At 49.3% G+C, this 12826-nt stretch overlaps 1 protein-coding gene across 1 annotated transcript in view; it reads left to right on the top strand.

Annotated features, from left to right (window-relative positions):
• Positions 1 to 1098, top strand: part of PADI2 (peptidyl arginine deiminase 2) — a 40916-nt gene extending 39818 nt beyond the window's left edge. Inside the window, exon 16 of the mRNA XM_004741362.3 lies at positions 55 to 1098. Coding sequence (XP_004741419.1) covers positions 55 to 288 — 234 coding nt within the window. The 3' untranslated portion in view covers positions 289 to 1098. The remainder of the gene's footprint in view (positions 1 to 54) is intronic.
• Positions 1099 to 12826: the final 11728 nt, after the last annotated feature.

Genomic DNA, 12826 nt, shown 5'->3' with positions numbered 1-12826 from the left:
CCGTGAGTAGTCGGTGCTCATTAAACGGGAGCTGTTGCCCATGCCCCATCACAGGTGAACATGATTGTGCTGGACAAGGACCTGGGCATCCCTAAGCCATTCGGACCCCAGGTGGAGGAGGTGTGCTGCCTGGAGACGCACGTGCGCTCCCTGCTGGAGCCCCTGGGCCTCTGCTGCACCTTCTTGGACGACATCTCAGCCTACCACAAGTTTCTGGGGGAGGTGCACTGTGGCACCAACGTCCACAGGAAGCCCTTCTCCTTCAAGTGGTGGCACATGGTGCCCTGAGCGGCCGGGGCGGGGGCTGTGCTGTGCGGGTCTCAGCCCATCAGTAACCAAGATTGTGGTGGGACCAGCCCTCATGGTTCTTATGATTGCAAGATGTTCTTCAGCAATAACGGTCAGGAAACTTTAGGGGGGAGGGTGGAGAAAAGGATGATTATTTCCAGGACCTGGAAATTGCACGGCACACCTGGGGCCACACAGCAAAGTCGCAGAGAGAGAGAGACAGCCCAAGCCTGGGGTTCTGCTTTTTGGGCAGTGGAGGGTGGGGGCCGGGGGTTTTGCCACCGGTGGGGAGTGGGGTATGAGGAAAATCGAGGGGCTCAAATGGTCAGCTTTAGAAACCAGCCAAGATTTCTAAAATGAAGGAGCCTGGGGCAGGAGGAAGCCTGGCGTTTTATCTAGTCCTGTGGCTGGCAACAAACATGCTTATTGGAGATGGCTTTCTTTGAAGTGGATACCTCGCAATCAAAGCCCAAGTGAGGCACTTGCATTACCAAAAAGAGAAAAAACACACAACTGGGGCCTTGGCACCCCCCTCCTTCCTTCTCTAGACCCCTGGAACCGCCCCCCAGAGCTTCCCCCTGCCTGCCGAGGACTTGACAAGGACTGGACTGTCCCCACCAGGCCTCCAGGAAAGGGGAAGGGACCTGAGACATCTGTGCCTTGCCATCTCTCAGAAGGGCCCCAGCGTCCACCAAAGTCACCCCCGATGAACCTCAACTTGGTACTTCCTGAAAAGAGCTGTACCTTTGGCCAGCCTCTGTATAGCCCTAACACGAAAAACCAAGAAACAAAAACTCTGTACCCAAACCATTCCCCAAAGAGTGCTTAGTCTCTTGTCCAAAATTGAAGGAGGGGAGAAGGGGAGAAAGTTCTAGAAGCTCTGGGATCACCAGCTCTGGCAGCCATGCTCTGAAGGTCAAGGTAGATCCCATGGAAAGGGACCCTGGGACCCCCAGACGTACTTTGAACTGCCGTCATCATTTCAAGTTTCCCACTCCCTTGGAGTGTGCAGGGGGCTGCCTTCAATTATTCATTCCTTCCCGGCCTCTCTCAGACCCCTTGGCTTCCTCTCTGCAGTGTAGACATCCCTGACTAGCTTCCCCATTCCCTGAGGGTCCAATAATTTAGCTTAGAACCTTCCCCAGAAGTGGATTTTCTCAGACCTCTCCATTTCCAAGATGCTCCTTATACCTCATATTTCTGTTGGACACTGGTTCTCCCAAACGCTTGTGAGGCTCCCCCCAGACCAGAGTGCCGTGGGTATAGATGCCTGGGCTCAGCCTTATCCTTCTCCTGCCTGGTTCTCCATTCCCTGGGCAGTCCCTGGCCTCCCTCCTCCCATGCCTCCACTTCCTATTCCCGATCCTATCCCTCCAAGCAGCTAGATGGGGACTGGTTCGCCACCAGCCAGGCTCAGACCTGCCCCAGGTTATAATTAAAGACCCGCCATCCTCCCCAGACCTTAGACCCGACATCTAAGGACCTGGGCTGGCCCCCAGCCCAACGGCCAGTTCTGGGCCAGCAGGTGGCCTTGGACACAGACTGTCTATCCCATGGAAGTTCACCAGCACATTTGCTGAACATCCTCTCATCTTCACATAACCAGATTAATTCCCTGTCTCCAACCCAAAAGACTCAGTTTCCACTAAAAAAAGTTCCTTGAGGGCCAGCTGATGTCGGGAGAATAAGTGAATTATAATCCCACATTGTGGGTTAAAAAGAACCAATTTATAGCCAATGAGACCATTATAAATTTGTATTCTTGCGAGAACAGGATTTTCTTCTTGGGTTATTTCATTCATGCATTCAGCAGACGTTTCTTGTGTGTCTACTAAGGGCCAGGCACAGTGCTGGGCTCTGAGGATGTGGTGATCCCTAGCAGGCTGGACCTGGTCCCTTCCTCCTGGAGCCGGTCAGTTCTCAACATGCCATGTCCACATCTAAATGGCCAACATTTGCCCTTTCAGTGATACGCTCTTCCAAAGTGGGAACCCGCTATATTCAGGAAATGCCCGGGGGCACAGACCTTCCAGCAAGTCACAATTTTGGATGAAGGTAGAGGGTTCTTCTCCAACCAGACCTCCTTTTCCACCCAGCTGGGCCAGTACCCACCCAATAGATCAGACCCCAGAGCCTTTAGAAGCTGTTGTGCCCCTGCCTTTGGGAGCCACAGCCCCAGACCTCTGCAACCCCAGAGCTGAAAACACCAAGTGCCTATTCGAAAGTGTCCATCTGGAGACTTAGAGTTTGTCGTCGTGTGTGTGTGTGTTTGTGTGTGTGTGTGTGTGTGTGTGTGTGTGTTTGGTTAATGTGGGGTTTGGGGTTTTCTTTCATTTTTTTTCTAGCCTACCTTTAAGGGGAAGTGAGCATCTCCCATGTGGAGACAGTGTGTGTTTATAAATTTTTCTAAAGCTCTCCCCATCGGTAAGTTGGTAATTTCTGATGATTCTGGAGCCCCCAGGACTCAGACACCCATTCCCATCTTGCTTGCCCCTCCTACCCCGTGTGACTACCCTCAGCGTGCACAGCTCCCCCAGTCCCCATGAACTCATTGCTCTTCCCCATCCCCAACTTTCTATAAATGTAGACCTAAGATACAGTTCTGTGTTGCAAAACTCAGCTAAGTTCCTGTTTCGACCTTTATTTTGAAATAGTTTATGTAAGAGGGAAGGGGAGGTGCCATGAAGATGGCAAGAAGCAGGGAAGTTTCGACTTTCTGGACGAGAGGCAATGACAGAGATCGAAAGATGTTTGGGGAAGGGCCTAATTAAATAGCAATAAAATAAACCATCAGAGGGGAAGTCATGTGTTGGTGTGATGTTCATTGTTGCCTCAGGGACACGGCCTGGAGTGAAGCAGGCCAGACAGGGGCACTCTTCTGGACTTGTAGCCACTATTCTTCTGGGCACAAGGTCAGGGCTCAGCAAAGGTATCTCAAGGGTTTGGAATCCCCCACACATTCAGTGGATGTGTATTCCATGGCCACCCCCAAGGTCAAGACCAATACCCACAATAAAGTCTGGCTGTGTTTTTCTGGTGGCATTCTGCAGAAGGAGATCTTGAAATGAGCAACTGAGAACAGGTGATTTGTTATTTACTAAGTGCCTCCAAGAAAAACCAGGAAGGGAGTAAAGGGAACAGGACAAGGAAGGGGAAGAAGCCAGATGAGAATGTGACTTGAGGTGTAGCCTCAGCCTGATCACTGGAAAGCCCTGGAGCATAAGTGCAGCTCCGAGCTGTCCCACCTGGAGGCAGAGTTTTGTACACCTGCTCTAGTCAGTTGTTGGCTATGGGGACTTTGGCTCTCTGAATGGGCAAGGGGGTACCAGTAGCAATCAGAGCTGCAGTTAGCAGCAAATTCATGGGAGCTGGTTGTATGGGCTCACAACCAGAAGAGGACCTGGTAGGGCACCAAGAGTGTCTACCACTCTGGACCATATCATTTTCTTATCATATGGAATTGTTACATGAGGACATTTGTGATTTGACTCCTGGTATAAAAATCCATGCTACACAGCCACGGTCTAACAGGGTCTTTGTAAACAAACTCTCCGAAACCCTAAAAATAAAGCCACTTAGTTACTTCCCGAGCTTGGAAACCACTCCTCTGCTCTTTGGGATGGACATGGGGGCTTCTCATCCCTCAGCCCCGTCTTGGACTTCTAGACTGATGTTTTGTTGAAGCTATCTTAAGGAGCAACTGCAAAATGGAAATCACTAGTTCTCATACTCCCAGATTTAACCTGTAGGTCCAGCTGTCTGAGGTCACACTTCCTTTTTATACCCAACTAAGGTGGCCCAAGCCACAGCAATGGCAATCTTCACTGGGGTTTCCACATCCACCAATTTCTGAGACTCCCCAAGGGATTTGGTGTGTTAAACCCAGCCCTGGTAGTGCTTTCATATCTTGGCCACTCACCTAACTCAGGATGGCTGGAAGTCACCCTGAGACTTCTAGACTTCTAGAACAGCACATTCCAACAAAAATGTAATGCAAGCTATGCATGTAATTTTAAATTTTCTACTTATACGACATCTTCATCCAGATTAGCCACAAGGAGCACCCATGTTTGAAAGCACAGTTCTAGAATCTTCTCTGCCAGGCTGAGCCCAATTATAAGAGTAGGCACATTCCTTAAATCCCCAGAGTCCAGATAGTCTGACAGCAATGGCTAACAGAAGTTTATTATTATAATACCGAAAAGAGAAGCATAAAATAGACATCAGCCCTCCCTGGCCCCAGTGTGCAGAGCCTTGCTCCTCCAGAAGGTCCTCTTGCCTGAGCTGTGGCTGCTGCCATGTTACCAGAATTGGCCTTGCCCTCAGCAAGGGGAGTACCTTTGGGCAGGCCACCTCTGCCCACTGTCAAGATGAGAATCCCCATCAGCCCCATGGAAAATAGAACAGCCTCACTTCCACAACTCAACCCTGCATCTTCCTGCGAGAGCGAGACGTTGTCTGCAGGTCCCAGGTGAATGGAGTCAAGGTCCCCATTATCTCAGCCCCTTCATTCCAGATGGAACATGATCCATACCTCAGTAGAGCCAAGAGCTTGTGGAAGTGGGATCCCTCCCCCAAAATAAAAAGAGCAACCAGGGATGAATTCTGCCTGCCCAGGGGGACATATCCAGGATCCTCACCCAAGCGGCGTCAGGTCCAGGGGACTGAGGGCAATGTTTTTGGTAACTCAATACAGTGAGTGACATCAAATGACAGCACGTGGTATCTCTTCCACCAGCTGGACAGCCAGAATAAGGACATGCCCAGGCAGAAAGCTCAGCTCTGCGGCCTTGTCTCCAGGCTAGCTGTTGTGAGAAATCAGCCTTTCCATTTCAGCTTCACCTCTGGGCAGCCCGGGCTCCTTTTGAGCCCTGATGGCTGAGAAAGCAAAGGTCTGGGCTTCTCTAGCTAGTCGGGAAAGAAAGTACCAGGTTCAGGTCGAGCCTGCTTGTGCCTTGGCCCCTCATGCTCTATAACCTAAGACCCCTTTTGTCCATCGTGGATATGCCTCCAGATGAACTTTATGGACCTGTCTCTGACTTGCATTCTGGAACTCTCCTTACACGCTATCCTGCTACTGGAAATGTTATAAGGCTTACTCTACTTTCCTCCCGCAATTCCTAGCACATAGGGCTCAGCAAAGACCTTTTTTTTTTTTTTTCAAGATTTTATTTATTTATTTATTTATCTGAGAGAGAGCAAACGCACGGGGAGGAGGAGCAGAGGCAGAGGGACAAGGAGACTCTGAGCTGAGCACAGAGTTCCACCCAAGGTTCGATCCCACAACTCTGAGATCATGACCTGAGCTGAAATCGGGAGTCAGACATCTCACAAACTGAGCCACCCAGGCGCCCCAATTGCATTTTGAATGAAAGAAAGAAACGTCTGTTCGGCTAAGCAACGGAAGCAGAAAGATCAGCCCAACCAAGTGGGAGGTATTAATAGGCACCATGTCTTAGGCACTGACTACGTGCCAGGCACCTGCCTGCTTGAACTATGTGAAAAAGCCGTTTTGAAGGTCAAAATGATCAAATAGAGACGATTTCACATGATATTTCACGTTCCTCATCGCCTCTGATTCCCCCCTACCACAGAGCCGCGAGGTTACTATCCCCACTTTACAGATAAGACAACTAAGGCTCAGGGAGGAAGTGATTTGGCTCAAGTTTCCACAGCAGGAAGTAGCGGAACCAGGATTCCCACCAGGGTGACCTGACTCCAGAGCCCACACGCTGAACCTCTGCTCTGGATTACCCCGTCTGAGAAGCAGCTTCCTAACCCGAGTCCAGTGGGTCATCAGCTCATTGATTCACAAATGTTTCTTTCACGCCAGTCATTTCTGAGCATGGCCCATTAGAACCGTACAACAAGAATGTCCCACCACCTGCAAGCTTCTGTCTGGGGATTAGAGGATTCCGATAAATCCCTCAAAGGCACCAGAGCCCAGGGTGAAATGGCCTCTCCACAATATAGTGTGTTCTCTCCAGGCTTTAGCTCAGAGTAAGAGGGCATCTCCAAACATGAGAAGCAAATTACATTCACTCATCTGCCATCTCCATTCTTTTTTCCAATTTACAGTTACTGGAAGCATCTATCGTGCATAAAACTAAAGTGATCATATGATTTCACACCTCAAGCAGAGTGAAAGGGGGCGCTACTAATAATTTCACTGGATAGCAGTGCGTGAAACAGGAACCATCCTAGGCAAACCAGGTTATCTCTCCTCCTTGGAAACCCTTATGCATGAGACATGATCTGAACTGAACTGATAGCCAGGTCAGGGTGACAGACAGGAGGCAGACTGATGGAGTAGAGACTTGATGAGTATTTGCTGCATGGAGGAGCGAAAAAGGTACAAAAGCCTTTGGAATCACACAGACGCTCACACGCATAATTTTTTCCAGCTAGGGGAGTGACCAAGGGTGGCCCTCATGTTCATTAGGCTAGGATGAGCGTCGACTGAGTGTAGGAATGGATGACTGGTCAGAGAAGGGAGCACTGCCAAGCTGAGCAGAGACACAAGGGGGAGTAAATGTGTGCCATGTTTCAGAAATGGTGATCATAGGGGCGCCTGGGTGGCTTAGTCGCTAAGCGTCTGCCTTTGGCTCAGGTCATGATCCCTGGGGTCCTGGGATCGAACCCCACATCAGGCTCCCTGCTTGGCGGAAGCCTGCTTTCTCCCTCTCCCACTTCCCCTGCTTCTGTTCCCTCTCTTGCTATGCCTCTCTCTGTCAAATAAATGAATAAAATCTTTAAAAAAAAAAAATTGATGATCATAGTGAAAGTCTAAGATATAGACTAAAGCCTGCTGAAAACACAAGGGTTTGAGCAATGGGGACCCCCTGAAGATTCAGGATAGCTGTAGCCACGTGATCAATTCTTCTGCGTTTTAGAAAGAGGACAGTAATATATATATATTTTTTTACTGCTCTTAAGCTAATAGGAAAACCATTTTTAAGAAACTACCTGAAGAACGATCAAACCATGGTACATGCCTGCATTGACACATTTGGGAGTACATAGATGAAATAGATCAGTGAGCACTGACATGGAAAGAGCTCCAAGATATTGGGGTGCCTGGGTGGCTTAGTCCATTAAGCACCTGCCTTCAGCTCAAGTCGTGATCCCAGGAGTGGGATCAGGCTCCCTGCTCAGCAGGGGAGTCTGCTTCTCCCTCTCCCTCTGCCCCTACTTGCACTCTCCCTCTCAAATAAATAAATAAAATCTTTAACAAAAAAGAAAAAAGAAAGAGCTCCAAGACAGAGCATTTGATGTCAATATTAAAAAAAAAAAAAAAAAACACCAAGCAAAGCCATGGATTTCTTTAGAAACATACATATGTATATACATGCAAAGAAAAAGATATGAATGCAATCTCATGAAACTGACAATAGTAATCACCTCTGGAAAAGGAAGTGTGACTGAGTGGATTTAAACTTTATCTATGTTGCTTGAATTTTTACTTCCCGAGAATTTAATTACATATGTATTTAAAAAAATTTTTAAAGCTGCCTGAAACCCATGTCATCATTTTTATGCTGAAGTCTTTCTATCCTGATTAGCATAATCTCTCTTTTTTTTTTATATTTTATTTATTTATTTGACAAGCAGAGATCACAAGTAGGCAGAGAGGCAGGCAGATAGAGAGGTGGAAGCAGGGCGCCTGGGTGGCTCAGTGGGTTAAGCCGCTGCCTTCGGCTCAGGTCATGATCTCAGGGTCCTGGGATCGAGTCCCGCATCGGGCTCTCTGCTTGGCAGGGAGCCTGCTTCCCTCTCTCTCTCTCTCTGCCTGCCTCTCCATCTACTTGTGATTTCTCTCTGTCAAATAAGTAAATAAAAATCTTTAAAAAAAAAAAAAAAAAAAAAGAGGTGGAAGCAGACTCCCTGCTGAGCAGAGAGCCCGATATGGGGCTCGATCCCAGGACCCTGGGATCATGACCTGAGCCGAAGGCAGAGGCTTTAACCCACTAAGCCACCCAGGTGCTCCTAGCATAATCTCTTTTATTCCACTTTATATTCCCCCAGCTGGGCTTCCCACCACAGTTTACGATTGACCAGCTCCTTACAGATACTAATTCGTTTACTCCTGCCTGTGAGGCGACTAATTCTTTTCCCCCATATTACACAATATAAAAGTAATGCACAGAGACAGTAAGTAACTTGTGCAAGGTCACACAGCAAAAGACCAATAAAGCAGCATTTGAACCTCCAAAGGCCTGCACACTTAACCACTCCACCTCCCTGCTCTCTAGAAGGTAGAAATTGCTTTAGTTTTTTGCACCCGTCTGACTGGTTCTGTTCCCAGGGACCCAATGTCTAGTCACTACCAATGAGTATTTACCGCTATGCATTTTTCACATTTCATTGACACAACTCCTTCTCTGATAGAAAGGGGTGCTCAAAATTCAGATTCAGCTGGAAAGGGTATTTTACCCCGGACTGTGTTTACAAAGCACACACCCAGAGGATCAAATTAACTGCTAATTTGAGAGTATGCTGGTGATGTGGCAGGCAGAGGGGAGTGAGACAGAGGTTAGCGGGGTGGGTGAGCTAATTGTGTGTGTATGTGTGGTATGGTATGATGCTATAGGGCCCAGAAACGTGACAGTCCCCAGAAGGCTTTGGGCCATTTGCTAAGTCCCAGCAGCTGAGCTGACTTCAGCAGTGTGAAACGCAACCCCATCTGGAGTGGAGGTGGCTCGTGACTTTTGCTCCGGGACTTCCATAGAGACTGCTCATGAAATTGGAGAAGTCTGTAGCATATGATGGTCCCCATCCCACTCAGAATATTTTGAGATGTCTAATTATATGGTGGGGTTTAGAGGGAGGAGGGTTTAGATAAGCCCTTTCTGAGGGCAGGTTGAAAAGGGCTATTAGGGAGCTGTGGACAGTTCCATGAGGCCACGGCTCCCTCTGCAGGTGGACCAGAGTAGCTGCAACCACCAGGATCCCGGGAACCTTGGGGAGCCTGTATAGAGCCCAGGCATCACCCTAATGGAGGACACTGACCTCCTAGCTGTATGACTTAAGTGAGTTGTTGACCCTCTCTGAGGCTCAGCTGCCTCAACCACAGAGGGAACACAAGCAGGGGGAAGAGCCCGATGCAGGGCTTGATCCAGGACCCTGGGATCATGACCTGAGCGGAAGGCAGATGCTTAACAACTGAGCCACCCGAGCAACCCCTGCCTCAACTTTTTTTTTTTAAGATTTTATTTATTTATTTGACAGACAGAGAACACAAGTAGGCAGAGAGGCACGCAAAGAGAGAGAGGAGGAAGCAGGTTCCCCGCTAAGCAGAGAGTCCAATGTGGGGCTTGATCCCAGGACCCCAGGATCATGACCTGAGCTGAAGGCAAAGGCTCTAACCCACTGAGCCACCCAGGTGCCCCATAGTCCCTGCCTCAACTTTAAATGAAAGACAGAAATCCCTACCTCATGGGGTTGCTTTCATGATTAGACAACGAAAGTGTACCCCAAGTGTTTGCAAAAGGTCTGATACACAGGGCCCGTGAGTCTGCCGGACGTGGCAGCTGACCTGGAGGCCATGCTGGGGGTGGGTGGTCGATTGGATGTGGCAGGCCGGAGAGTCGAGGTCACTCCAGATTTCTGACTTAGTGTTGCTGAGAAAAGAGGTGCTGTTAACGCCTCAGGTGTTACATATGATTGGGGACAGGTTGCGTTTCAGAGACCACTGGGACACCCAGATAGAGATGCTCAGGGGACAGCTGGACAAAGGGAAGAAGTCAGCTAGAAATGAAAGAGAGAGCCCATTGGTCAAAGGCAAATGAAATCCCAGATTTTGGATGAAAATGTTCTTGAGTGCCACCACAGAGATTAACTGGGGTGAGGTGGGTTTTTCTCAAAAACAAATAACTCTCCAAGGCAACAAAATTATCTGATATTTCTCCCCTAGATCTTATCTGATAAATCTTCCCTAAATCCTTGGCCCTCTGGCTGGGGAGGAATCTAGCTAGGTTGCCCTAAATCACAAGACCCTAGAAATATAGTTGATTGTACAAATGATAGTTGATACACCAGAATAGTTTGGGTTTTAATTTTTATTTTTTAATTTTTTAAAAGATTTGATTTATTTATTTAACAGAGAGAGACACAGCAAGAGAGGGAACAGAGGCAGGGGGAGTGGGAGAGGGAGAAGGAGGCTTCCCGCCAAGCAGAGAACCTGATGGCGGGGCTCGATCCCAGCGTGACCTGAGCCAAAGACAGACACTTAACGAGTGAGCCACCAGGCGCCCCTGGTTTTAATTTTTAACTCTGGACTGGAGCTCCTGACGCAAGATTCCCACCCAACCAAGATGGCTCAGCTTTCCCATTATCCAAAAACTAAGAAAGTCTATAAAATGGGGGTATTTCTTCCAACCAAGAAGGGTTGTTATGAGGACTAGAAGACTATTTATGTAAGCAAATCTGTAAGTGATGGAGCTCCGCATAAACTTTAAGCACGTAGCCAACTGTTGAAAAGCAATACTTCACTCACTAGACAAATGGAAACAGACAAACAAAAAAACCTCAGGTCTTACCACGGGGACACCTTAGGAAGATCTGTCAGGAGCAGGCCATGAAAACTTCTAAGCCCTGCAGCTGTGCCTTTCTGGAATCCCAAAGTTCAGGGCGGAGGTGCAGCCGTCCAGGAATTTATTCCTCCATAACTCTGAGCTCCCCAAATCCCCATGAAGCCCGGGAATGGTGTGACTGCAGGGCGTGTGGGCCCCTTGGCACCAAGAGCCCCTCCATAAATCAAGGTCTCACTTCTGCTGGCCTCAGACTGCTTTTTCCAAGGTGACCTGGGCAAAGTAAAAGGGTAGTCGCTTCTCTAGGAATAAAATCTGCCTTCGAGATGAAAAAATCATGAAAAAGTCATCAGTACCAGTTCTCTGGAAACATATTCCTTAGAAGAAGAGGACGCTCTTCCTTTATCTCAGAAGACAATTCAGCCAGGAGGAGCTAGAGAGACAGTGACAATCTTCCCATGAATTCACCCAGGTTGGGTGGCCCAAGAGGCCTTGAGGCAGACACAGAGGAGCCCTGTTCCTGTGCCAGGTCAGCCCCTGAAAAGTTAAGGTGACCTCAGCCCTGTCAACAGTTACGCTCCAGATGGCCCCCACCCCACAGCACCCCCAGAATCACAGAACCCTACATCAGCTGGCCCAACACCCTGGTGATATGGGCAAGGGAACTATAGGCCAGAGATGAGAAGGGACTTGTTCAAGGTCACACAGGCTTGAGAAGTTTGGAGGTTAGACCCAGGGGTCCAGGCTATTTCATGTGGCCTCACTACATCCCTCCTTTTAATGAGGCCACAGACCAATGTAGCCAGGTTCTAGCTCAGGGCTCCAGAAACTTAGCCCCAACAAACCAATTTGTCTGGCCTTCTTAATTTCCCCAGTCACATCTCAATGATCTGTGAGAAAACCAAAGACTGTCAAAAGATGCCCTTCATATGTTAGAAATAAGCAGGCAGAGAAGGGAAAACTGACAAACACTGATACCTGCAAAGCCAACTGCCTACCTAAAGTTTGCCAGAGGTGGCTCAAGAGACCAAGCCACTTGGAGGACTGAGGTACTCAAGCCTCCAGAGGGAGGCAGGCTGTGAGATGAACCTCGGAGAGGTCAGGGAAAGCAGCTGAGAGGACTGAACTGAAGACGGACACACACGGACTTCTCCCATAAGACTACTGGCAGACTTAAGTGAGATGATGGAGCCCAGCGCTAAACATATCGCGGGTGCTCAGTCAATGGTTTCTGGTGCTATATGGCTAAGTAAGCCACCAACGGCTGGCTCCCCTCTCCCCACTATTTTACAGAGAGCAAAGCTCGCTGAGGCGTGAATGCCTGGTTGCGTCCCTATCCCACAGTAAACCTGGTGAGGGCAGGAGCTGTGCCTGACTTGCTCACTCACAACAGCGACCCAGCGCCCAACACAGAGCAGTGCTGCTGGTGTATCTTCAGATGGGCGGCTGGATGCGTGGGCGGATGGACGGACGGGAGGGTGGATGGATCGGTGGGTGGGTGGGTGTGCGGGTGGATGGATCGGTGGGTGGGTGGGTGGATGGATGGATGTCATCTTTGACATCCCCTCGTTTCTTTCATCAACCCTCCCAGTTTGCCTGGGACTGAGGAGTTTCTTGGGATGCAGGACTCTCGGGATGCAGAAATCAGGACAGTCTCGGGCAAACACACTGTGTCTGACAACTGTCTGACTAAAGCCAATAAGCTCATCACTAAGAGATGAGTGGTACCACTGACAATTCTTCAGGAAGGAAGGAGGCTAACACGGAGACGGGACTCAGATCGGAGGGCTCCTCCCCACCCGACGGTCTTAGCCCGGGTTCTTACAACACCCTCCCTTCCAGACTCCGCCCCCTTCTGGGAAGGTCACCTTTGAAAGGCGGGAGGCCAAGTGGGCATGCGCCGCGTACGCACAACTGCGCATGCTCGCGTTTTCTTTCTCCGCCTTCCCTCCGCCCATTCGGGAAACAGGAACCGCCTCCCACTCGACGGCTCCAGCGCGGCTAGCGGG

The sequence above is a fragment of the Mustela putorius genome, unplaced genomic scaffold (assembly GCF_011764305.1).
Source record: "Mustela putorius furo isolate JIRA1106 unplaced genomic scaffold, ASM1176430v1.1 tig00003853_pilon_pilon_pilon, whole genome shotgun sequence".
Lineage (NCBI taxonomy): Eukaryota > Metazoa > Chordata > Mammalia > Carnivora > Mustelidae > Mustela > Mustela putorius.
The sequence above is the reverse complement of the archived record's forward strand: the minus strand, read 5'-3'. Positions and strand labels throughout refer to the sequence as shown.